We start from the raw sequence: 24,548 nt of genomic DNA, 5'->3' as shown, positions 1-24,548 counted from the left end.
TTCATTAACTCAGAATCTTCTGAATCCCCCTTGACCACTGGATTTTCTTACTGTAGGAGGATCTCCTGATGCAGTCCAGCAAAGAACTTTCACATGTGGACCTCCCTGAAGATTTTCTAAGGAGCAAAGGTATTTATTTCTCTCAAATCTCTTCCTTTATCTACTTACTGCAAATACTGTTTTAGTTCCGTTTCCATTTTGCATTGAGGATATAAGGGTTGTAAGTCCCTGCCTTGTAAGGTGTACTTAACTATAGAAACTGTAACTTTACTGTACATCGTATCTTAGTATTGCCCATGGATGTACTTGCACAGTGCACTGCAGCCTCAACCTCCTGGGCTCAAGTGATCTTCATACCTCATCCTCCCAAGTAGCTGGGACTACAGGCGCGATCCACCATGCCTGACTGATTTTCTATTTTTTTTTGCATTTTTTTGTAGAGGCAAGGTCTCACCATGTTGCCTAGGCTGGTCTCAAACTCCTGGGCTCAAGTGATCCCCACAAAGTGCAGGATTACAGGCATGAGCCACCGCACCCAGCAAGTCCCTTTCTTTTGAGTGTGTTGAACCTTTATTGGATTTTATATCATCAAATATCCTATATTTGCCTGTTTAGAAGGGTTAACTGGAACAGGGGAGACATGTACCCAGTATAGTTCAGCATGTGGTAGTGTATCGTTTTCTTGTTCTGTGGGGTCAGGGATGAGAGAAAATGTTTACTCCGGGTCACCCTGAGAGTTCTCAAGGCAGTTTCATTACCTCTTTTTGCTCTTCAAAACAATGGTTGGGTATAGAGATCTGAGATTATTACTTGTAGATTGGTTGATTGATTGAGGAGGAAGTTGAGGTCCAAAAGAGAGTAGCTGAGGTAAGGTTCTCCTCTTCTCACCCCAAGGCTAAAAATAAACTTAGATTAGAGAGAACTATGTGTCAAGGCTAATATAGAATCATCAGACTGGGCACAGTGGCTCACATCTGTAATCCCAGCACTTTGGGAGGCCAGGGTGGGAGGATTGCTTAAGTCCAAGAATTTGAGATTAGCCTGGGCAACGTGGCGAAACCCCTTCTCTATAAAAAATGCAAAAATTAGCATGGCAGCACACACACCTGTGGTCCCAGCTACTCGGGAGGCTAAGGCAGAAGGATACTTGAGCCCTGGGAGGTTGAGGCTGTAGTGAGCTGTGATCACACCACTGTACTCCATCCTGGAAAACAGAGCAAGACCCTGTCTCACTAAATAAATAAATAATATAATATAATATAATATAATATAATATAATATAATATAATCAGAACCTCACAAAGAGAAGATAAAGTGAATACGCTAAGTCAGTGGTCCCCGACATTTTTGGAGTCAGGAACCTGTTTCGTGCAAGACAGTTTTTCCACGGATCTGGTGGGGTGGATGCTTTTAGGATGATTCAAGTGCATTGCATTTATTGTGCACTTCGTTTCTATTATTATTCCATTGTAATATATAATGAAATAATTATACAACTTCCCATAATGTAGAATCAGTGGGAGCCCTGAGCTTGTTTTCCTGCAACTAGGTGGTCCCCTCTGGGGTTGATGGGAGACAGTGACAGATCATCAGGCATTAGATTCTCATAAGGAGTTCGCAACCTAGATCCCTTGCATGTACAGTTCACAATAGGGTCCACGCTCCTATGAGAATATAGTGCTAGTGTTTATCTGGCAGGAGGCGGAGCTCAGGCGGTAATGCAAGCATGGGGAGCAGCTGTAAATGCAGATGAAGCTTTGCTCACTTGCCTGCTTCTCACCTCCTGCTGTGCCGCCCGATTTCTAACAGACCAAGGATGGGTACTGGTCCATGGCCCAGGGTTGGGGACCGCGGCATTAAATTATATGAATATTTTGTTACTGTGATAAAACATCAGATTTGACTCTTAGCTTCTTGGCAGCCTGGACAGAAAAGGAAGCACCAATCTTTCTTATGAAAAAGGACATTTGTCCCAGTTTATCACCCAGCTTCCTGCTGCTGCAGATTTCTTCTGTGGCTCAAAGGCTCCACTGTCCAGTGTAGATTAAAGGACATTCCTCCCAAGATGAGAAATGTTTTGTACATAAATCTCACCCTGTTCTTAGAGGCTTACTAGGGATACAGTTTAGTGGGCCCCTAACCCCACCCCCAAGATCTGTTTAGTGGGGCTCCAGTATTGCCGTATTCAGTTTTTGGTATATTTTCACCCGCATCTTACCACAGAATTTACTGTCTGTTGAACTACACTTTCATTTAACCACTGAACTGGCCTTTTAAACAGGAGAACCAGGGTTATTTTCTGCTTGGAAATCTGCCTTTTCAAAATTACCTGGCTACTCTCCCCCTACGAAACTGGTCCACGTTGGACATAGATAAGATGAGCTCTCCTGAACAATATCTGCAGCTAAATTACTCTGTGACACTTTTCTTCATGTTCTAATATCATGCTTATTTAATGACTTAAGTTGGTAAAATATTTGATTTTTTTTTTCTCCCCCAAACCCATGGATAAGGGTCTCAGTTTGGTATAGGGGAGCTTGAAACCAGCATCTCTACTAGAGTTTTTAGCAGCAATGGCCTAGTTCATTCTGTCCCCCAAGAACATTCCAGGGTATTCCTGTGTTGCATGTGAGGAAGCAAGCTCAGCTGTCCAAAGTCACAGCCAGTCATAGCAAGCCAGAGAAGAAGATTCTATGGAGACAGGCCTGTGAAGATGTTGAGCCCTGGGAGCGTGAGCAATATATGCCATCACCATGGATTTGATTTAAATAGACCCACGTTCTCTTCTGTAGTGTGGCCAGCATTTTGGCTTGCTCTACCAAGGTCAGGCATCTGCTACTTTATCTTTACCATGGAATTAAGAACTGAATGATGCTGGCTGGGCGCAGTGGCTTACACCTGTAATCCGAGCACTTTGGGAGGCCAAGGCAGGCGGATCACAAGGTCAGGAGATCAAGACCATCTTGGCTAACACAGTGAAACCCCATCTCTACTAAAAATACAAGAAAAAAAAAAGACAAAATTAGCCAGGCATGGTGGCGGGCGCCTGTAGTCCCAGCTACTCGGGAGGCTGAGGCGAGCGAATGGCGTGAACCCCGGAGGTGGAGCTTGCAGTGAGCGGGGATCGCTCCACTACACTCCAGCCTGGGCGGCAGAGCAAGACTCTGTCTCAAAAAAAAAAAAAAAAACTGAATGATGCCTCTTAGAAATCAAGCTTGTCTCCAGGGCTCCAGCTGCCAAAATCTTCGCTCTGCCCCACCCAGATTTAAGTTTTCTTTCTTTTTTTTTCCCCTTTTTGTCACCCAGGCTGGAGTGCAATGGCACGATCTTGGCTTACTGCAACCTCCGCCTGCCGGGTTCAAGCAATTCTCCTGCCTCAGCCTCAAGTAGCTGGGACTACAGGCACGTGCCACCATGCCCGGCTAATTTTTTTGTATTTTTAGTAGAGACAGGGTATTACCATGTTGGCCAGACTTGTCTCAAACTCCTGACCTCAGGTGATCCACCCATCTCAGGCTCCCAAAGTGCTGAGATTACAGGCGTGAGCCACCACGCCCGGCCCAGATTTAAGTTTTCTTGATGAAAATCTAATATATACTTGCCACCTTTGTTTCATTAAGTGTTTGCATGGTTGAGCACTGTGCAAATTACTTTACTTGATTTTATTTATTACGTTTTGGTTATTCTGAGTGGGAGGACTTTAGTGTAATTATAAATTGGCTGAGGAATGATTTGGGATCCCCTGCACCAAGTTGTTTAGTAAGTGAACCTCTGCTACTACACTCTCCCCTCAGCGCATTATTTTTACTTCTCTATATAAATGTCCCACTCTCAGTACTATCAAATTACCATGGTATTGCAGAGTTTTGGGATTCTTTTGTTTAATTGATATGTAATGTGCATGGTTTGGGGGTATATGTGATAACTTAATACATTCGTATAATTTGAAAAGATCAAGTTGTGTACTTGGGATTTCCATCACCTTAAATATTTGTCTTTTCTGTATGGTAGAACCATTCGAATTCTTCTCTTCTGGCTATTTTGAAATATGTAATAGATAATTGTAAGCTATAGGCACAATCATATGTCTGCTGCTTGCTGCTGCTCAATTAGCTAAAACGGCAACAGATTGAACCTTTTTTTTTTTTTTTTTTTTTTTGACGGAGTCTTGCTCTGTCACCCAGGCCAGACTGCAGTGGCGCTGTCTCGGCTCACTGCAAACTCCGCCTCCCGGGTTCACGCCATTCTCCTGCCTCAGCCTCCCAAGTAGCTGGGACTACAGGCGCCTGCCGCCACCACACCCGGCTAATTTTTTGTATTTTTAGTAGAGACAGGGTTTCACCATGTTAGCCAGGATGGTCTCAATCTCCTGACCAGATTGAACCTTTTAAAAGGACTTTTGTTATAATAACCAGAAGGAGCCTTTAATTGGTAGGATGCACTTTTGCCTGTCATTCCTTATTTCTTGATTGCAGTAGGGCAGACACATGAGAAGTGGGCCTGGGGGAGCAGTGGTGGGAGTGTTTGAGTTGACTGGCCATCTCGCAGGGGAGATCTTCCCCATCATGGGAGATCTTCCCCATCAGGCACTCTTGCTGGTTCCTCACCCTTTCTGCTGTCCTGACTTTTAATATGCCTCTTTCAACATAATTTTCTGTTTAGTTAATTTTACAAAACTGATGTTATCAAGTTAATTTGTTTTATCTTGTTTTTCAGAGAGTTCCCTATAACTGGGCTTGTCTGGAAAGTTTATGTGTAAGAAAGGTGAAATGGTATCAGGAACAATGGCAATATTAGTTCCTACTCATTATTGTGAGACTTAATTCCCACAGTAGTGATTTCCATGAAGACTTATTTAGGAGGGTCACCAGAAATTGGAAGAGCATTCAGGAAATATATTTTGAGGAAGAGGTGAAAGTAGTCAAGGAGGGAAAATCTACCTTATATAATTTGGAGAACTGGATGTTTATTTTTATTTTATTTTATTTTATTTATTTTGAGATGGGTTCTCACTCTGTCGCCCAGGCTGCAGTGCAGTGGCACGATCTTGGCTCACTGCAACCTTCGCTTCCAGGGCTCAAGCGATTCTCCTGCCTCAGCTTCCCAAGTAGCTGGGATTACAGGTGCCTGCCACCATGCACGGCTGTTTTTTTGTATTTTTAGTAGAGACAAGGTTTCACCATGTTGGCCAGGCTGGTCTTGAACTCCTGATCTCGAGTGATGTGCCCACCTCTGCCTCCCAAAGTGCTGGGATTACAGGTGTGAGCCACAACACCCAGCTGTGTATTTACAAATTCTGGAATAGGGTAGCACCATCTGCTGTAATAGGGAAAGTAGGCTAGTTTCACAACGATAAGTATTGTGTGTTGAGTTAGGATTTTGAGGCTGCCTTTTGTAAATGATTGGTATCTAAAAACCTGTGGCTTGCAGTATATATTTGTTAATCTAATATTTGCTGACTCCAAACATTTTAAAACGCTGTGTCTAGCCTAGTTATTCTATTTTAACTGTTCTCAGGTCCAGTAAAATAAAAAAACAGAGCAAAAGAAAGGCACCTTTTATATAGCAGGCACTGTCCCACATGACATCTTACATGCATTATTTAATTTAATCCTCAGTGTAGCACTGAGGTAATTCTACTTTCCCCACCTTTTATAATAAAAGAAACCAAGACTTAGAGGTAAGTATCACAGAGCTGCAGGGCACAGTGACTCACACCCATAATCCCAGCACTTTGAGAGGCTGAGGCGGGAGGATTGCTTGAGCTCAGGTGTTCAGGGTCAGCCTGGGCAACATAAATAACCTTGTTTCTACAGAAAATACAAAAATTAGCCGGACATGGTGGCGTGTGCCTACAGTCCCAGCTCCTTGGGAGGCTAAGGTGAGAGGATCACTTGAGCCCAGGAGTTGGAGGCTGCAGTGAGCCATGATGGCACCACTGCACTCCAGCCTAGGCAACAAAGCGAGACCCTGTCTCAAAAAAAAAAAAAAAAGTATCACAGAGCCATGATTGAAGCTTAGCTGGTCTGGCTTCACAGTCAGGGCTCTTTCTCATAGTAATTGCTGCTCTCAGGACCTATTGAGAAATGGATAGGGAAGCCCTAGAAACTCAGTATTAATAGCATTTGTTTATTTGACCTAACTGTATTCATTCATTAATTTTATGAATATTTATTAAGTGCTCTTGTGCTTTTATATACCAGGCATTATGCTGAACCATAAGGAAGAGAACAAAACAAGATCCTTACCCTCACAGAGTTTACATTCTAGTAAGAATTAGATTTTAGATTTTTTTTTTTTTTTTTTTTTTTTTTTTTTTTTTTTTGAGGCAAGGGCGCTTACTCTGTTACCCAGGCTGGAGTGCAGTAGTGCAATCACAGCTCATTGCAGCCTTGACCTCCTGGGCTCAAGCATCCTCCTGCCTCAGCCTCCCAAGTAGCTGGGACTAAAGGCACACACCACCATGCTCAGCTGATTTTTTTTTTCTTTTAAATTTTTTGTAGAGACAGAGTCTCCTTGTGTTGCCCAGGCTGGTTCAAACTTCTGGGCTCAAGGATTCCTTCTGCCTCAGCCTCCCAAAGTGCTGGGGTCGACGTTGTGAGGTACTGCATCCAACTCAGGAATTAGATTGTTTTGTTTTGTTTTTTGTTTTTTGAGACAGAGTCTTGCTCTGTCACCCAGGCTAGAGTGTAGTGGCATGATCTTGGCTCACTGCAACCTCTGCCTCCTGGATTCAAGCGATTCCTCTGCTTCAGCCTCCCCAGTAGCTGGGATTACAGGCATGTGCCACCATGCCCAGCTAATTTTTGTATTTTCGGTAGAAATGGGTTTTTGTCATGTTGGCCAGGCTAGTCTTGAACTCCTGACCTCATGTGATCCATCCACCTTGGCCTCCCAAAATGCTGGGATTACAGGCATCAGCCACCACTGGAATTACAGGCATGAGCCACCATGCCTGGCCGATCTTTAAATAGATTTGCATTTTGCTTTTTCTGTTTAATACAGGTGTCCTGTTTTATATATATATATATAAAATCATGTGTACATATACCTGTGTTCATGTGTATAGTGTGCTAGTCAGGGTTCTCTTGGGGGAACAGAACTAATAGGAGATCACCTGAGGTCGAGAGTTTGAGACCAGCCTGGCCAACATGGTGAAACCCTGTCTCTAGTAAAAATACAAAAAAATTAGCTGGGCAGGCCAGGCGCGGTGGCTCATGCCTGTAATTCCAGCACTTTGGAAGGCCAAGGTGAGCGGATCATGAGGTCAGGAGATTGAGACCATCCTGCCTAACATGGTGAAACCCTGTCTGTACTAAAAATACAAAAAGAAATTAGCCAGGTGTGGTGGTGGGCGTCTGTAGTCCCAGCTACTCGGGAGGCTGAGGCAGGAGAATGGCATGAACCCGGGAGGCGGAGGTTGCAGTGAGCCGAGACTGCGCCACTGCACTCCAGCCTGGGCGACAGAGCAAGACTCCGTCTCAAAACAAAAATAAAAACAAAAAAAAAACCCAAAAAATTAGCTGGGCGGGCCGGGCGTGGTGGCTTATGCCTGTAATCTCAGCACTTTGGGAGGCCGAGGCAGGCGGGTCACGTGAGGTCAGGAGTTCGAGACCAGCCTGGCCAACATGGTGAAACTCCGTCTCTACTAAAAGTACAAAAATTAGCTGGGCATGGTGGTGGGTGCCTGTAATCCCAGCTACTCAGGAGGCTGAAGCAGGAGAATTGCTTGAACCCAGGAAGTGGAGGTTGCAGTGAGCCAATATCGTGCCACTGCACTCCAGCCTGGGTGACAAGAGCGAGACTCCATCTCAAAAAAAAAAAAAAAAAAAAAAATTAGCTGAGTGTGGTTGCAGGCACCTAGAATCCCAGCTACTCAGGAGGCTGAGGCAGGAAAATCGCTTGAGCTGGGAGGTGGAGGTTGCAGTGAGCTGAGATCGCACTACTGTACTCTAGCATGGGCAACAGAGCAAGACTCTGTCTGAAAAAAATAGATAAATAAATAAATAAAGTTTTATGTATAGTTGTTTTTTTCCAAGGACTAATTTTATCTGTGACATCTAATTTCAAGTACTGAGAAAATGGTCATCTAGTAAAATAAACTGTTATTGTGAGTCTGCTTTATTAATGTTTTAAAATGAAAGCCTCTTAAGACTGAATGAGAATACAACATAGGGACATGTTTCTATGTTGTATTCAGTTGTCCAGCATTGATCTGTGAACTCTGTATTAAACTTTCAGCAAGAGGCATTTGTTGAAAATTACCTGTTTCTGCCAGATATAGTTTTGGCCCTCTGTTATATTTTCAGAGAAGAACAAAATCAATGGTATAGCATGCTAACTTTCCAGTTTTCTTTTTGAGTTGGGTCCTCTGTTGCCCTTGGTAGCATAGCATAATAAAATGCATGAAGGTAGACCAAGTGATTTTTTATTACTGCATACTAATTTGGATTTATTTCTCTTATTCAGAAGGAAATGTACAGATTACAGCTGAAACTCTGCTAAAATCCACTGAAGTACAAGGTATGAAGGTCAGTGGGACTAAGACGGATAATAATGAAGGACACAAAAATGGCAATGTGAGTAAAGATCTCTCAGCTGGATGCAACGAATTCCCAGAAGTAGACAAAATCATGACCAGTGATGAGGTTTCAGAAACCAGCACATTAGTTACCCCAGAACCTTTAACCTTTGTGGACCCTGTATTAACAGAAGCAACTCCTAAAGAAAAAGAATGTGAAGAATTAAAAAGTTGTCCTTGGTTGTCATTACCAGGAAACAGTGCCATTTCTAATGTGGACAATGGGAAGGAAGAGTTGTGTAAACCAAACCTGGTCTGTGAAGCAGATGACAATCACCAACAGCTTCATGGCCACCATAATGAACAACCCAGTTCTACACATGATAGTCCCACAGCCACAAGCCCTTTGAAAGAAAATTCTGAAGTTTCATGTTTCACATCAGACTTGTCTGGTCTGGAATCCAGAACAATATCCTTAGAAAACTGTGATTTTGAAGGTGGTGGTTTGCTAAAGAGATCTGCTGAAAAGACAGACAGTTCTTATTTTTATGGGGCGGATGATCAAGGGAAGAACTTGGCTTCTAGAGAAGAAAATGAGGAACAGCTTTTGATTCCTAGGAGTGAAAGAGGTGGACCTTTTCTTTTTAATGCCAGGGAACCAAAAAAGGAGATTAGTGGTCGTTGTTCTGGTGAAAAAGAGCCTGTTGTTTCTCCAAAGGAAAATATCCACAATAACTGCACTCAAGAGAGTCTCCATACAGGGAACTCTAGTTCTTTAATGCCCAATTCTTTTACTGAAGCCACAGAAGTAATGTTCAATAAAAATGATTTGAAAATTACTGTACACGTTCAAGGTAACTTGACAAACCCTGAGGACCATAAAGAAACTTTTACTAATATGAGCCATCCAGGTGGACACTCTGAAGAAAGCAGTTTTTCCTCCTTGATGCAGATTGAAGAGGCAGGACAGACAACCCCTATAGAGCCCAATATATTAAGTAAATCTTTTTACACTAAAGACTGTAACTGCTTAGTCAACATCCAGAGAAATCTGGAAAGCAACACCCAGTTAAGTGAAGCATCATGTAATGATTTTCTGTTTGAAAGAAAATCCATTGTGAGTTTAATGCCAGAGGATCAGATAAGTCCTATAAGTGAGGTATTAAAACCCAAGAAAGGTACTGCTCTGTTGCCACCATCCCCAGAATTTGATTACAGACCTGAGTCAGAAAAAGTTATACAGACCTCACATGATGATATTCCACTTTTAGATGAACAGAGCATAGCCTGTGAGATGAATGAACTTTCTTGTACCAATGAACTGGTTGTAAACAAAGTAGAAAGTGAATGTGTTTTAAATCAACAAGTGTCCCTTAATTCTCAAGACCATGCAAATTTGCCAACTGACTCTCTACTGCATTTAAACAAAGAGATGCCTTTAGCAACAGGCAGAGATGCCCATCAGAGCCATCACCCTCCATTAGCGGGTAGAGCAGATGTCATTGCTGATATACAAACCATTCCTGTTCAGACAAAAATAAAAGACATCTCTCCACCAGGTAACCAAACCTGTGGTGCCTCTTCAAACTGTCCCACCTTAAACATCAAACCAGTAAGCCTAGAGAGAAAAAAAGAAATGGCTGATTCAGGAACAAAAGCTCTATATTCCAGGCTGCGCTCAAATAAGAGAGAAGCAGCTGGCTTTCCTCAAGTGGTCTCTGTCATAGAATGTCACAGTATTCAATCTCAGGATATCTCTAGCTGTCATTGTGTAAGAAAAAATGTGTCTGAAGAAAACATGTGTTCTGCTTCTGCTGCTTTCAAGTCCAGCAAAATCAGCTTGCAAGTTGATAACTCTTTGATAACAAAATATGAAAATGCATTTCAGCACTGTGATCACCACTGCCAAGGAACAGGACACTCTGTGGAAAAAAGCAGCTGTAAAGTGAGTTACACATCAGAGGAAAGGGAACTTGATGGGAGAGAAACGAATGGCAGCCTTCCAGGAGATAAGATCAGAAACAAAATGACAGCAGGCTTGTTAAATAGTGGAATTTCAAACAAAACCCTTCACACCTCCAGTAGCATCAAACTCAGTGAGGAAGGGCTGGAAGGAAAGGAGCAGGATGTATCCAAAGAAACTGTATTTTGTAAGTATAACATCTCTGATCATGCTATACAAGAACTAAACCAGACTGTAAACATTCCAGGTCCTCAAAAAGTGTTGGACCAGTCTCCTACTGTTATGTTCTCCAGTTTTAAAAATGTAAAATCAGTTGAAACACTCAATCAGAAGGCAGATGAAGTCCTTGACTGTCAGAGTAACCAAAACAGACCAGATGAATGCAAAAGTGAAGGTCAGCCAGCCAAGGAGATGCTAGGTAGTGACCAGAGAGAGACTGTCACCGAGCCTCACAGGGAGGTAAACCATAACCAAAAGGATCTGCTGGTCAGCTCAGGCAGTAATAACTCACTACCTTGTGGTAGTCCAAAGAAAGGCAGTTTGAAAGGAGCCTTTGTCAAGATGTCTGGTTGTGATGAGTCCACAGAAGGTATGGTAGACATCGTCTACACGGACTGTAGTAATAAGCTTACAGAAGGTGTGCTGGATGTGAAGGCATCTAATCCACTGGATTGTGGTGCAAGGCAAGAGAAACTGGCATTCCAAGAGGACTCCAGGAGTACCTTGTCTCGGGGAGAACTGGATGCTGCACATACAGGAACAACTGGTCAGGACTCAGATTTCCCAGTTACTGCTGCTTCTACAGTGGACTTTCTCAAAATAAAAAAATCATGTGAAGAAAACGTATGCAGATCTTTAAAAGACTGTGAAATGGAAAAGTGTCCAGACTCTTGTGCCCATGAGATGGAGTCTGTTGCAGATCATGAACCAAATAAAAGAATATTGGGCAGAGTAAATGTGTCTTTAAATGATAGCCATTATGGACAGCAAGATAAAGGAACATCTCTCAGAGAAACACAAGAAATGACTGAAGGATCAAGACTAGAACTAAACTCTGAGTTTGGCAAAGAAAGTACCTTTGGAATTTCCTCAAAAGAGTTGATGTCTTGCCATGATGAAAGCTCTGTTTCCCTAAGAAGCCTGAAATCCATTGAAATAATGCCTTCTCAAGAAAATTCAGAAACTAATGTTAACCGTGAAGAAACTGACCTGAAAAATCTTTGTAAACCAAAAGATGGTGAAATGCTTTGTGAAAATGTAAAGGACTGCACAGTCCTTCCTGAGATGAAGGAAAAAGTATCAAGAGATCGGAGTAATTCTAGTGACAGAGACAGCATATGTACCTGTGTGGAAAAGAATGCTTGCAAAGCTTGTCACCCTCACGAGAATTCCTCTGACAGACATTTGCCTTTGACAGTGAAAACAGATATTAAAGTGAAAGAAGAAACCGAAGAGCGTCAGAGGGGACTACTGGGTTACTTAACTGTTGGGGAGCAATCTGAGGAGTTGGTTACCAGAGAAGCTGGCGATGGCGATCATGTGAGCAACATCTCTCAGACCCATTTTAAATGCCGGGGGATACTTAATCATGCTGAAAAACAGCAGAGCCCTGAGGTTTTGGACTACATGTTGCAGAAAGAAGAGGAATATATACATCAACAAAAAGCACATACGATATCGCAACAGTGCATATCATCTAGTCTGTTGTTAGAGGATGCACAAAATAAGAACCAACCTAAGGTTGACAAAGATGAGTCCACCATGATGAATGAAATCACCCTAGCAAAGCTGGCCAAGGACAACATTGTGGCACAGACTCAGAAGTTAGAAGACCAGAAGGAGGAAAGCTTACATCATCCATTAAAGAAGGACACTGAATCATGCACAAGTCCTTGCCTTCTTGGTGCCCCTCGGAAAGCACAAGACCCCTCCTCTGCTGGGTGTGATCAAATACATGGTGTCTTTGCGAAGAAAGGAATGCTTCCCTTAAAGAAGCAGCCCCATCGAACTTGTAAGAAAGTTTCCTATCAGGAGCAAATCATTGTTGGGAGAAAAATAGGTAAAATCAGAAGTTCTGCCTTTTTAAAGAATTCTTCCAATCCCATCCCCACAAAAGCGCACAGACTTCTCAGTTTGTGTACTCTGTCTGCACCTACACAATTAGAACCTGGAACAGCACCTACCAAGAGCTTGGTTAGTCACATACCAAAGCAGACGGCTACACCGTGCCATCCCTTGAGGAGCCTGAATTTTAGGAAGACTACCAAAGAATCAGCCTTACTAAACAAGCTGTCCATCCTTGCCTCCAAACTGGCCCCAGCCATGAAGACTCAGAAACTAAGATACCGACGTTGTTCCTCTGAACTTCTTCCAATGGCTAAAAGCTACAAGCGCCTCAGATATAAAAGGCTCCTGGACGGATTTTCATCCAGCACAGAGCAGCTGAATCCATATTTGGCAGCTAGTGGATGGGATAAGAGGCCTAACAGTAAGCCCATGGCACTTTATTCTCTTGAATCCATCAAGATGACCTTCATAGATTTGAGCAACAAGATGCCGTCCCTGCTATTTGGTTCTGAAATCTTCCCAGTATCCTTTCATGTGAAATCATCCAGCTCAGATTGCACGACTGAGTCCTCAAGGACTTTTCCTGAGCACTGTGCTCCGGCAAGGCTTGCCTTAGGAGAGGCCCTCCAGTGCCCGTCTCAACCTCCCAAGTGGACCTTTTCTTTCTTCTTGTCCCACGGTTGCCCTGGGATGGCCACATTCAGGGAAGACACTGGCGTCCATAGTCAGACCTACACTCAGGCTCCTCCCCAGCCTCCAGCTCCTCTCCAAGACTATGGAGGCACTGCCATAGTCCAGACCAGAGCAGACTGCTCTGTCCTTGGCCTTCACACACTTCTAGCACTTTGTTCCCCAGGATGTTACCGAATCTGGACAAAAAAACGGCGCTTCTCCAGCCACATGCTGCCTACCATGCAGAGGCTCTTCATGACCCAGTTTACGCAGGGCTTGAAAGGGTTACGGTCTCCAGCCTCCATAGCAGACAAGGTCTTCTGTTCTCTGCCCTACTCAGTGGGCAGAGTCCTATCCATTTGGAGCCAGCATGGGCCTTCTGTCTGCTCCTTCGAAATCTCTTCTCTTCATTCCCCTCACTGCAAGCGGCAACCGAGTCTGGGCACCACAAGCAGGTAAAATCTGTCCCCTGTTCTTTACAAATGTCCCATATTTGCTTCCTGTCTCTGGGGAGATGAGAGGGGAACTGCGGGAAATGCAAGGCTGTTTAGAGTCCTCTTGGGTCTGCATTTTCTATTTACCTTGCCAAATCTCTGCCGAGAAAATCCAATAGTAATTCTTAAGCATAGGACCCCCACCCCCTGCTTAATTTTCCTGTAGAACCTACTTCTGTATTTCACACCATTCTTTTTTCTGTCCATTTCATTCTTCAAACCATCAAGTCTGTTGAATCTTCTTCTTTTTTTTGATTCACTCTTCTTGCCCAGGCTGGAGTGCAATGGTGCAGTGTTGGCTTACTGCAACCTCCGCCTCCCGGGTTCAAGCGCTTCTCCTTCTTCAGCCTCCTGAGTAGCTGGGATTACAGGCATGCGCCACCATACCCAGCTACGTTTTTGTATTTTTTAGTAGAGACGGGGGTTTCTCCATGTTGGTCAGGCTAGTCTTGAACTCCTGACCTCAGGTGATCTGCCTGCCTCGGCCTCCCAAAGTGCTAGGATTGCGTGCATAAGCCAACCAGACTGCTTTTTATTTATTTATTTATTTATTTTATTTATTTTTGTTATTTTTTTTTTTTTGAAACAGTCTCATTCTTGTCACCCAGGCTGGAATGCAGTGGCGCAATCTCGGCTGACCACAACTTCCGCCTCCCGGATTCAAGCGATTCTCCTGCCTTAGCCTCCCGAGTAGCTGGGATTACAGGCGCCCGCCACCATGCCTGGCTAATTTTTGTATTTTTAGTAGAGATAGGGTTTCACCATGTTGGCCAGGCTGGTCTTGGACTCCTGGTGTCCGGTAATCCTCTCACCTTGGCCTCCCAAATTGCTGAGATTACAGGCGGTAGCCAGCACACCCAGCTGAATCTTCTTTTCTACTCTTGCGTCCATCTTGCAGAAAACAAACACCTATTACAAGTGAAAGACTATAAATAGTAACACATAATCGCTTGTAACATTATCTCCTTCACAAAGCACTAAACAGCCAGCACCTAACTCTGATATGTAGAGGACACAGAATAAATATATTTTTAGTTAATGAATAAATTACACAGGTATCACCAGATATGGTTTATGAACCCCTGCCTTTCTTTTGGCAATGTAGAGGCTTCAAAAATTGGCATTTACATACTTCAGTTTTAGGATTTATAGAACTTAAAGTGAACTGGGAAGGAGTTCTTGGGGTGTGATCATTGAGAATAGTTGGAAATAATTTCATCAATATCATTGTACCTTCTAATTGAAAATAAGAGAAGAAAAAGAATTTGAGAGTTAAACTACTCATCTCAAGAATCCCTAAAGAGTGGCCGGGCGTGGTGGCTCACACCTATAATCCCAGCACTTTGGGAGGCTGAGACAGGTGGGTCACGAGGTCAGGAGATCGAGACCATCCTGGCTAACACCGTGAAACCCCGTCTCTACTAAAAATACAAAAAAATTAGCCGGGCATAGTGGTGGGTGCCTGTAGTCCCAGCTACTCGGGAGGCTGAGGCAGGAGAATGGTGTGAACCTGGGAGGCAGAACTTGGAGTGAGCCGAGACTGCGCCACTGCACTCCAGCCTGGGCGACAGAGTGAGACTGTCTCAAAAAAAAAAAAAATCCCTAAAGAGCTGCTATAGACATGATAGATAAACCCTCCTCTTTGTAATTATTTAAGTAAACAAAATATTTTTTAATTTGCCCTTACTATTGCTATATTTGAAAAATTAGACATCAAATAAAAAGCCTTAATATTCCAAATAGCTTAGGAGGGCCTTGTTCATTGTGTGTCTCTAGTGTAGAATCATTGTGTGTCAGTAAAGTGGACTGGTTCAGGCGGGATGCAGTGGCTCATGCCTGTAAGCCTAGCACTTCGGGAGGCCAAGGCAGGTGGATCTCTTTAGTCCAGGAGTTTGAGACCAGCCTGGGAAACATGGCATAATGTTATCTCTGCTAAAAAATATAAAAATTAGTCAGGCATAGTGGCGTATGCCTGTAGTCCCAGCTACTCAAAAGGCTGAGATGGGAAGATTGCTTGAACCCAGGAGGCAGAGGTTGCAGTGAGCCAGGATCACACCACTACACTCCAGCCTAGGCAACAGAGCTAGACCTTGTCTCCAAAATGTTTAATTAAAAAAACAACAGGCTGGCTACGGTGGCTCATGCCTGTAATCCCAGCACTTTGGGAGGCTGCGGCGGGCAGATTACCTGAGGTCAGGGGTTCGAGACCAGCCTGGCCAACATGGGGAAACCCTGTCCCTACTAAAAATACAAAAATTAGCTGGGCGTGATGGCACACACCTGTAGTCCCAGCTACTCAGGAAGCTGAGGCAGGAGAATCGCTTGAATCCAGGAGGCAGAGGTTGCAGTGACCCAAGATCGTGCCACTGCACTCCAGCCTGGCAACAGAGCAAGACTCCGTCTCAAAAAAAAAAAAAAAACAAAAAACCCCACAGGCATCTGGGTGCAGTAGCTCACGTGCGTAATCCCAGCACTTTGGGAGGCCGAGGTGGGCCTGACCAACGTGGTGAAACCCTCTCTCTACTACAAATACAAAAAAATTTTAGCTGGGTGTAGTGGCTTATGCCTGTAATTCCAGCTACTCAGAGGCTGAGTCAGGAGGATCCCTTGAACCTGGGAGGCGGGGGTTGCAGTGAGCCAAGAGCATGCCATCACACTCTAGCCTGGGCAACAGAGCAGGATTCTGTCTCCAAAAAAAAAAAAAAATAGGCCAGGCGTGGTGGCTCATGCCTGTAATCCCAGCACTTTGGGAGGCCAAGGTGGGCGGGTCACTTGAGGCCAGGAGTTCAAGACCAGCCTGGGCAACCTGGAGAAATAAATCCCATGTCAGCTGGGCACGGTGGCTCATGCCTAAAATCCCAGCACTTTGGGAGGCCAAGGCGGGCAGATCAACTGAGGTCAGGAGTTCAAGACCAGCCTGACCAACATGGAGAAACCTCACCTCTACTAAAAATACAAAATTAGCTGGGCGTGGTGGCGCACACCTGTAATCCCAGCTACTCGGGAGGCTGAGGCAGGAGAATCACTTAAACCCGGGAGGTGGAGGTTGTGCTGAGCCAAGATTGCGCCATTGCACTCCAGCCTAGGCAACAAGAGCAAAACTCCGTCTCAAAAAATAAAAAATAAAAAAATAAATCCCATCTCTACTAAAAATACAAAAATTAGCCAGATGTAGTGGTGCATGCCCATAATCCCAGCTACTCAGAGGCTGAGGCACAAGAATCAGAAGAGGCTGCAGTGAGCCGAGATCTTGCCACTATATTCCAGCCTGGGCGGCAAAGTGAGACTCTGTCTCAAGAAAATTTCAACAGCAACAACAGGGCTTCTGGTGGCCAGGCATGGTGGCTCACGCCTGTATTCCCAGCACTTTGGGAGGCCAAGGCAGGCGAATCAACTGAGGTCAGGAGTTCAGGACCAGCCTAGCCAACATAGTGAAACCTCGTCTCTACTAAAAATACGAAAATTAGCCAGGTGTGGTGGTTCATGCTTGTAATCCCAGCTACTCAGGAGGCTGAGGCAGGAGAATTGCTTGAACCCGGGAGGCAGAGGTTAGGGTGAGCCAAGATCGCACCACTGCACTCCAGCCTGGGTGACAAAGTGAGACTCCGTCTCAAAAATAAATAAATAAATAAACAACAAAGCTGCTGGTTTATATTGTGTAGTTCCTTGAGTATCTTAGCAGAAAACTGAATGAATAGAAGAGTGTCAGAAAAAAACCCCGGAACATGAACATTGCTGACTAGAATTGAAAGATGAATTGCTGTTACAAGTACATGTCCTATAGTTTTGTTTTTGTTTTTGTTTTTGTTTTTCCTGAGATGGAGTTTCGCTCTTGTTGCCCAGGCTGGAGTGCAGTGGTGCAATCTCGGCTCACCGCAACCTCTGCCTCCCAGGTTCAAGCGATTCTCCCACTCCAGCCTCCTGAGTAGCTGGGATTGCAGGCATGCACCACCACGTCCAGCTAATTTTGTATTTTTAGTAGAGATGGGATTTCTCCATGTTGGTCAGGCTGGTCTTGAACTCCCGACCTCAAGTGATCTGCCCGCCCCAGCCTCCTAAAGTGCTGGGATTACAGGCGTAAGCCACTGCGCCCGGCCTTTATAGTTATTTTTAAAAGTTCACTTATTATAAAGACAGCCATGAAAATACATTAGAGTGACTCACATTGTTTTAAATGCTGGTGTACTGCTTTTATTGTCTACTTTGTTGATATGCCTCTAAAATCTCATAATTGCTCTGCTATGTGTTTAGGGCACACAGCTTTAAATTGTGTTACTTCCGGCCAGGTGCAGTGGCTGACACCTGTAATCCCAGCACTTTAGGAGGCCGAATCGGGTGGATCACGAGGTCAGGAGATTGAGACCATCCTGGCTAACATGGTGAAACGCCGTCTCTACTAAAAATACAAAAATTAGCTGGGCGTGGTGGCACATGCCTATAGTCCCAGCTACTCGGGAGGCTGAGGTAGGAGAATCGCTTGAACCCGGGAAGTGGAGGTTGCAGTGAGCCGAGATCACACCACTGCACTCCAGCCTGGGCGACAGAGCGAGTCTCTGTCTCCCAAAAAAATAGGTTGTGCCACTTCCTCCAAACTGTGTTTGTTCGTGAGGTTAGGATAGATGGTAGTTACTCATTTCACCCTGTGGAGGTGTAACCTTTTGCCCGTTTTCGTCTTCCAGAGCTCTTTCTTTCCCACCTGATGTTTCTGTTTCCTGGTGTTGAAAATTTTCTGTTTCCCTCCCTATTTCTAGCTTTTTATTTTATTTTATTTTATTTAAATTGAAATGGAAGGTAGAGGGGGTGGTATTTGTAGATACTTTTCATTGGCTCTAAAAATGCCTTAACATCATGTGCCTGGGCTTAGAGTTTAGAAGTTTGCTGTTTTCTTTCTTTTTTTTTTTTGAGACAGAGTTTCACTCTTGTCTCCCAAGCTGGAGTGCAGTGGCGCGATCTCAGCTCACTGCAACCTCCGCCTCCCAGGTTCAAGCGATTCTCCTGCCTCAGCCTCCTGAATAGCTGGGATTACAGGCATGTACCACCACGCCTGGCTAATTTTGTATTTTTAGTAGAGACAGGATTTCACCAGGTTGGCCAGGCTGGTCTCAAACTCTTGACCTCAGGTGATCCACCCACCTCAGCCTCCCAGAGTACTGGAATTATAGGTGGCGCGAGCAACCGTGCCTGGCCAGAGTTTGCTGTTTTTCTAAACAAGCTTACAAATGGTTTCTAGCAAGCCGGGCATGGTGGCTCATGCCTGTAATCCCAACACTTTGGGACACTGAGGTAGGCAGACCACAAGGTCAGGAGTTCGAGACCAGCTTGGCCAATATGGTGAAACCCCGTGTCTACTAAAAATACAAAAATTAGCCCGGCATCCTGGCAGGTGCCTGTAGTCCCAGCTACTCGGGAGGCTGAGGCAGGAGAATTCCTTGAACCCACGAGGTAGAGGTTGCAGTGAGATGAGGTCGCGCCACTGCACTCCAGCCTGGGTGACAAAGTGAGACTCCGTCTCAAAAAAAAAGGAAGAGTTTAATTATAAAGGAATTAAACTTTTAATAGTTTTCTCCTGGTTTTGTGTGTGTTTTTTTTTTTTTTTTTTTTTTTGTGAGATGGAGTCTTGCTCTGTCGCCCAGGCTGGAGTGCAGTGGTGTGATCTCGGCTCACTGCAACCTCTGCCTCCTGGGTTCAAGCAATTCTCCTGCCTCACCCTCCCAAGTAGCTGGGATTGCAGGCACGTGCCATCATGCCTAGCTAGTTTTTGTATTTTTGTAGAGACAGGGTTTCATCGTGTTGGCCAGGCTGGTCTTGAATTCCTGACCTCAGGTGATCCACCCGCCTCAGCCTCCCCAAAGTGCTGGGATTACAGGCGTGAGCCACTACGACCAGCCAATAGTTTTTTTCTGTATAGCTATGTTGTTTTGTTTAGTTTGGTTTTTGAGACAGAGTCTCCCTCTATCGCCCAGGCTGGAGTGCGGTGGTAGAATCTCAGCTTACTACAATCTCCTCCTCCCAGGTTCAAGCGATTCTCCTGTCTCAGCCTCCTGAGTAGCTGGGATTACAAGTACCCACCACCACACCCAGCTAATTTTTGTATTTTTAGTAGAGATGGGGTTTTGCCATGTTGACCAGGCTGGTCTCGAACTCCTGGCCTCAAGTGATCTGCCCACCTCAGCCTCCCAAAGTGCTGGGATTCCAGGTGTGAGCCACTGTGCCTGGCTGTATAGCTATGTTTTATGTGTAACTTGGCTTTAAAGAAAATAATTGGGCCGGGCGCGGTGGCTCATGCCTTTAATGCCAGCACTTTGGGAGTTCAAGGCGGGCGGATCACAGGGTCAGGAGTTTGAGACCAGCCTGGCCAATATGGTGAAACCCCATCTCTACTAAAAATACAAAAATTACCCAGGCATGATGGCACGCGCCTATAGTCCCAGCTACTCAGGAGGCTGAGGCAGAAGAATCTCTTGAACCCGGGAGGCGGAGGTTGCCGTGAGCCGAGATCACACCATTGCACTCCAGCCTGGGCAATGGAACAAGACTCAGTCTCAAAAAAAGAAAAACAAAAAGAAAATAATTGGTTTCTCTCTAATATTTTATAAAGTTATAGAAACTGTCAGATTTATTAGAGTCAGTACACAACTGAGTGGTATAATATATTCTTTAAATTTTTTTAAATTTATTTTTATTTAGAGATGGGGTCTTGCCCTGATACTCAGGCTGAAGTGCAGTGGTGCAGTCTTGGCTTACTTCAGTCTTGATCTTCCGGGCTCAAGCAGTCTTCTCACCTCACCCCAGCCTCTTGAGTAGCTGAGACCACAGGTGCACTCCACTACCCCTGGCTAAATTTTTGTATTTGTTGTGGAGACAAGGTCTCGCCATGTTGCCCAAGCTGGTCTTGAACTCCTAGGCTGAAGCGATGTGCCCACCTCAGCCTCCCAAAGTGCTGGGATTATAGGCATCAGCCACCTTGTCCAGCCACTGTTCTTTCTTTCTGTCTCTGCCTTCTTTCCATTCAAGTTAGAAAATAATCTTCCTGTCAGTCTGCCTCCATTCCAGTGATGGGCACATAAATGTAACTCTCCTTGTTGGAAAGCTTTCCTCTTTTTGAGTAACTGACATTTCTTGTCTTCTTGGGGCTATCATGTGCTAATACCCACAATAACATCAAAACCTTTCCTGTTATCCCACTGCCCTTACCTATTGCTTTTGTACTTTTGCTTTACTTCAGCCACACCATGTTACCATATGTGCCTCTTCCAGGCATGGAAGCTACATATAACACCAGCGGCAGTCAGACGAGGTAAGCACGTGAGACTCAGTGCGTGTGTGCGCGTGTGCGTATGTGTGTGCAAGAGAGAGAGTGCATACATAGGTGGCGTGGATCGTCTGTGGCATGACTTTGACCTCTTGTCCTTGTAAACCTGATCTATGTCTCTCAGATAAACATCTCTGAGATTGAAATCTGTTCTATTACAAGCAGCAACTAGGAATGTGTAATAATAAAATTTGTTAAAAAAAAAAAAAAAAGTGAAAATCACTAACCAGCTTATTGTACCAGAAGTCCCCTCTCAAGCTATTTCATGTCTTACAGCCAACTTCAGTCCCTGGACAGGATTGATCTTATCTGAGTACTGTTCATTTGTGCGGTTTACCGGATATCTTCCTCACCCAAAAAGTCTGTTCCTTTTTACATTTTTCCTTATAAAACTCCATAGCAATAAAATGGATTACACATTCTTGTAATTTTTTTACATATGTAGATACAGGCTGTGTCTGAAAGTGACTAGAAAGCAGGTTGACTGGATATATTATTCTCTGGAAAGAAAGAAAAAGTATTGAGGCCTAGATGTTAAGAAGTTGAGGCTGGGCGTGGTGGCTCATGCCTGTAATCCCAGCGCTTTGGGAGGCCGGGGTGGGTGGATCACCTAAGGTCGGGAGATCGAGACCATCTTCACCAACATGGAGAAACTCCGTCTCTACTAAAAATACAGAATTAGCTGGGCGTGTTGGCGCACGCCTGTAATTTCAGCTACTCGGGGGGCTGAGGCAGGAGAATCGCTTGAACCCGGGAGGCAGAGGCTGCATTGAGCCGAGATCGCACCATTGCACTCCAGTCTGGGCAACAAGAGTGAAACTCCTTCTCAAAAAAAAAAAAATGAAGAAGAAGAAGTTGAATGTGCTGGAAGTAGAAAGGGAACCCCTCTCATATCTTCTTTCTCTTCATGGTGCTAGGCTGGAGCCTCCATTCCCTGCCTTGGTACCAAAGTCTTGCTTGGTAGCAGAATCAGCTGTCAGCAAGCTCCTGCTTTCAGCCTCTGAGTTCCAGGTTCCTGGATTGGATGAGCTGGATGGTGTGAAAGCAGCATGCCCCTGCCCACAGAGCAGCCCTCCAGAACAGAAAGAGGTAAGTGTAAAGTGCTGGTTGGGTGAGATGATGGTGGCATTGGAGGTGGCCATTGTCAACTCACATCGCATTATTGCTACAGACTGGCTTCTGAGTATCTTTACGTACCACCTTTAGTGTCAGCCGAGTCCTGGAGAGTACTAAGCCAGGAGTTTTCTCCTGGCCAATAAAGGACACAGTGGATTTTTTAATCTGCGTTGTTTTCCAGATACTTTTTTCTTGCCAACAGCATGTAACAGTGTTTAGAGAATTGGATGAAAGAGCTGCTTTGTGCATTCAAAGAAGATGAATGGATGGTGATGATGTTCAATTTTGCAATGTCTGTTGTCTTCAACAGTTGCAAACTTTCATGTTGACAGTCTCAATATCTGAACTGAATGTACAATTCTTGTTTTGATGATATGAAGGGAGTAGTTGCTTAAAACACAGCAGGGGCCAGGCACGGTGGCACACGCCTGTAATCTGAGCACTTTGGGAGGCTGAGGCGGGCGGATCGCTTGAGTCCAGGAGTTCAATAGCAGCCTGGGCAACCTGGCAAAACCGTGTCTCTACAAAAAATACAAAAATTAGCTGACCGTGGTGGTGCACACCTGCAGTCCCAGTTACTCGGGAGGCTGAGGAGGGAGAATTGTTTGAGCCCGGGAGGCAGAAGTTGCAGCAATGACCCCAGATTGCATCACTGCACTCCAGCCTGAGTGACAGAGTGAAACCCCATCTTAAAAAAAAAATAAAAGGCTGGGCATGGTGGCTCACGCCTGTGATTCCAGCACTTTGCAAGGCCAAGGCGGGCGGATCACCTGGGGTCAGGAGTTGGAGACCAGCCTGGCCAGTATGGTGAAACCCCATCTCTACTAAAAATACAAAAATTAGCCAAATATGGTGGCAGATTCCTGTAATCCCAGGTACTCTGGAGACCGAGGCAGCAGATTCGCTTAAACCCAGGAGGCGGAGGTTGCAGTGAGCCTTGATTGCACCACCACACTCCAGCCTGGGCGACAGAGTGAGACTCCATCTCAAAAAATAAATAAGGCCGGATGCGGTGGCTAACATCTGTAATCCTAGCACTTTGGGAGGCCGAGGTGGGCGGATCACCTGAGGTTGGGAGTTTCAGACCAGCCTGACCAACATGGAGAAACCCTGTTTCTACTAAAATACAGAATTAGCTGGGCGTGGTGGCACATGCCTGTAATTCCAGCTACTCAGGAGGCTGAGGCAGGAGAATGACTTGAACCCGGGAGGCAGAGGTTGCGGTGAGCCGAGACCATGCCATTGCACTTAAGCCTGGGCAACAAGAACGAAACTCTATCTAAAAAAATAAATAAATAATAAAATAAAAAAACAGCAGGAATAGAAGTGGGAGCTTTGTCATAAACTACTTAATAGAATCATCTCTAAAGTGAGGTAGCAATGTTTTAAGTGTCAAGACAGGGACTTTATATATTTAAAATGTCTTACAATATGCCAGGAGTGGTGGCATACACCTATAGTCCTAGCTACCGCAGAGGCTGAGGCAAAAGGATCAGTTGAGCCCAAGGGTTCCTGGCCAGCCTGGGCAATATAGCGAGACCCCATCTAAAAATAAAAATCGCCAGTTATGGTGGCTTATACTTGTAACCCCAGCGCTTTGGGAGGCCAAGGCAGGAGGATCGTTTGAGTCCAGGAATTCAAGGCTGCAGTGAGCTATGATTGCACCACTGCACACCAGCCTGGGCCACAGAGAGAGACCTTGTCTCAAAAAATATATAAATAAAATGTCTTAGAGCTTGACCATCTTTCTTCTTAATCCTTAAAAATAGGCTGAGCCAGAGAAGAGGCCAAAGAAAGTCTCACAGATTCGCATCCGGAAAACCATTCCTAGGCCAGATCCTAATCTTACCCCCATGGGCCTTCCTCGACCCAAAAGGTGAGCTCCTTCTCTATTACAAGCTAGGTTCACTTTTTTGGAAAATTGTTTGTCATAATATAATTACCCTTTAAATGGTCCTACACTCTGAGCAATTTATTACATTTCTAGGAATTTATCCTAAAGAATTAATTAGTAATGTCGCAAGATATTTATATGCAAGGACACTTTAATACATTGCATACATAATCTTAGTTAACCCTCCAATGTAACAAGAAGGAACCTGTGTTAGGTTGTAGCATCAATGCTGGCACATGTGATTTCTGTGTGTCACAGGATTTACCCAACCGCAGAGCTCAAGCTCCTAAATACTCTGTGCACTAAACTGGAAAAGGACCTAAAAGTCCTGAGTTTAGTTTTTCTTAAGAAAGATCTCCAAGCCGGGCGCGGTGGCTCACAGCTGTAATCCCAGCACTTTGGGAGGCCGAGGTGGGGAGATCACCTGAGGTCAGGAGTTTGAGACCAGCCTGACCCACACGGAGAAACCCCATCTCTACTAAAAATACAAAATTAGCCAGGCTTGGTGG

The 24,548-nt window shown here is 44.7% G+C and overlaps 1 protein-coding gene across 7 annotated transcripts in view; it reads left to right on the top strand.

Moving 5' to 3' along the window:
- The window catches only part of PRR14L (proline rich 14 like), a 68,619-nt gene that overhangs the window by 24,448 nt on the left and 19,623 nt on the right, over nucleotides 1-24,548 (top strand). For 6 of the 7 annotated variants that reach the window (XM_054470434.2, XM_054470433.2, XM_054470432.2 and 3 more), the window contains 5 exons: nucleotides 57-129; nucleotides 8,470-13,678; nucleotides 20,943-21,014; nucleotides 21,947-22,118; nucleotides 23,915-24,021. In XM_054470434.2, coding sequence (XP_054326409.1) covers nucleotides 57-129; nucleotides 8,470-13,678; nucleotides 20,943-21,014; nucleotides 21,947-22,118; nucleotides 23,915-24,021 — 5,633 coding nt within the window. The other variant, XM_063663165.1, reaches the window with a different exon arrangement.

Source organism: Pongo pygmaeus, chromosome 23 (genome assembly GCF_028885625.2).
Source record: "Pongo pygmaeus isolate AG05252 chromosome 23, NHGRI_mPonPyg2-v2.0_pri, whole genome shotgun sequence".
NCBI classification, from domain to species: Eukaryota; Metazoa; Chordata; class Mammalia; order Primates; family Hominidae; genus Pongo; species Pongo pygmaeus.
The sequence above is the reverse complement of the archived record's forward strand: the minus strand, read 5'-3'. Positions and strand labels throughout refer to the sequence as shown.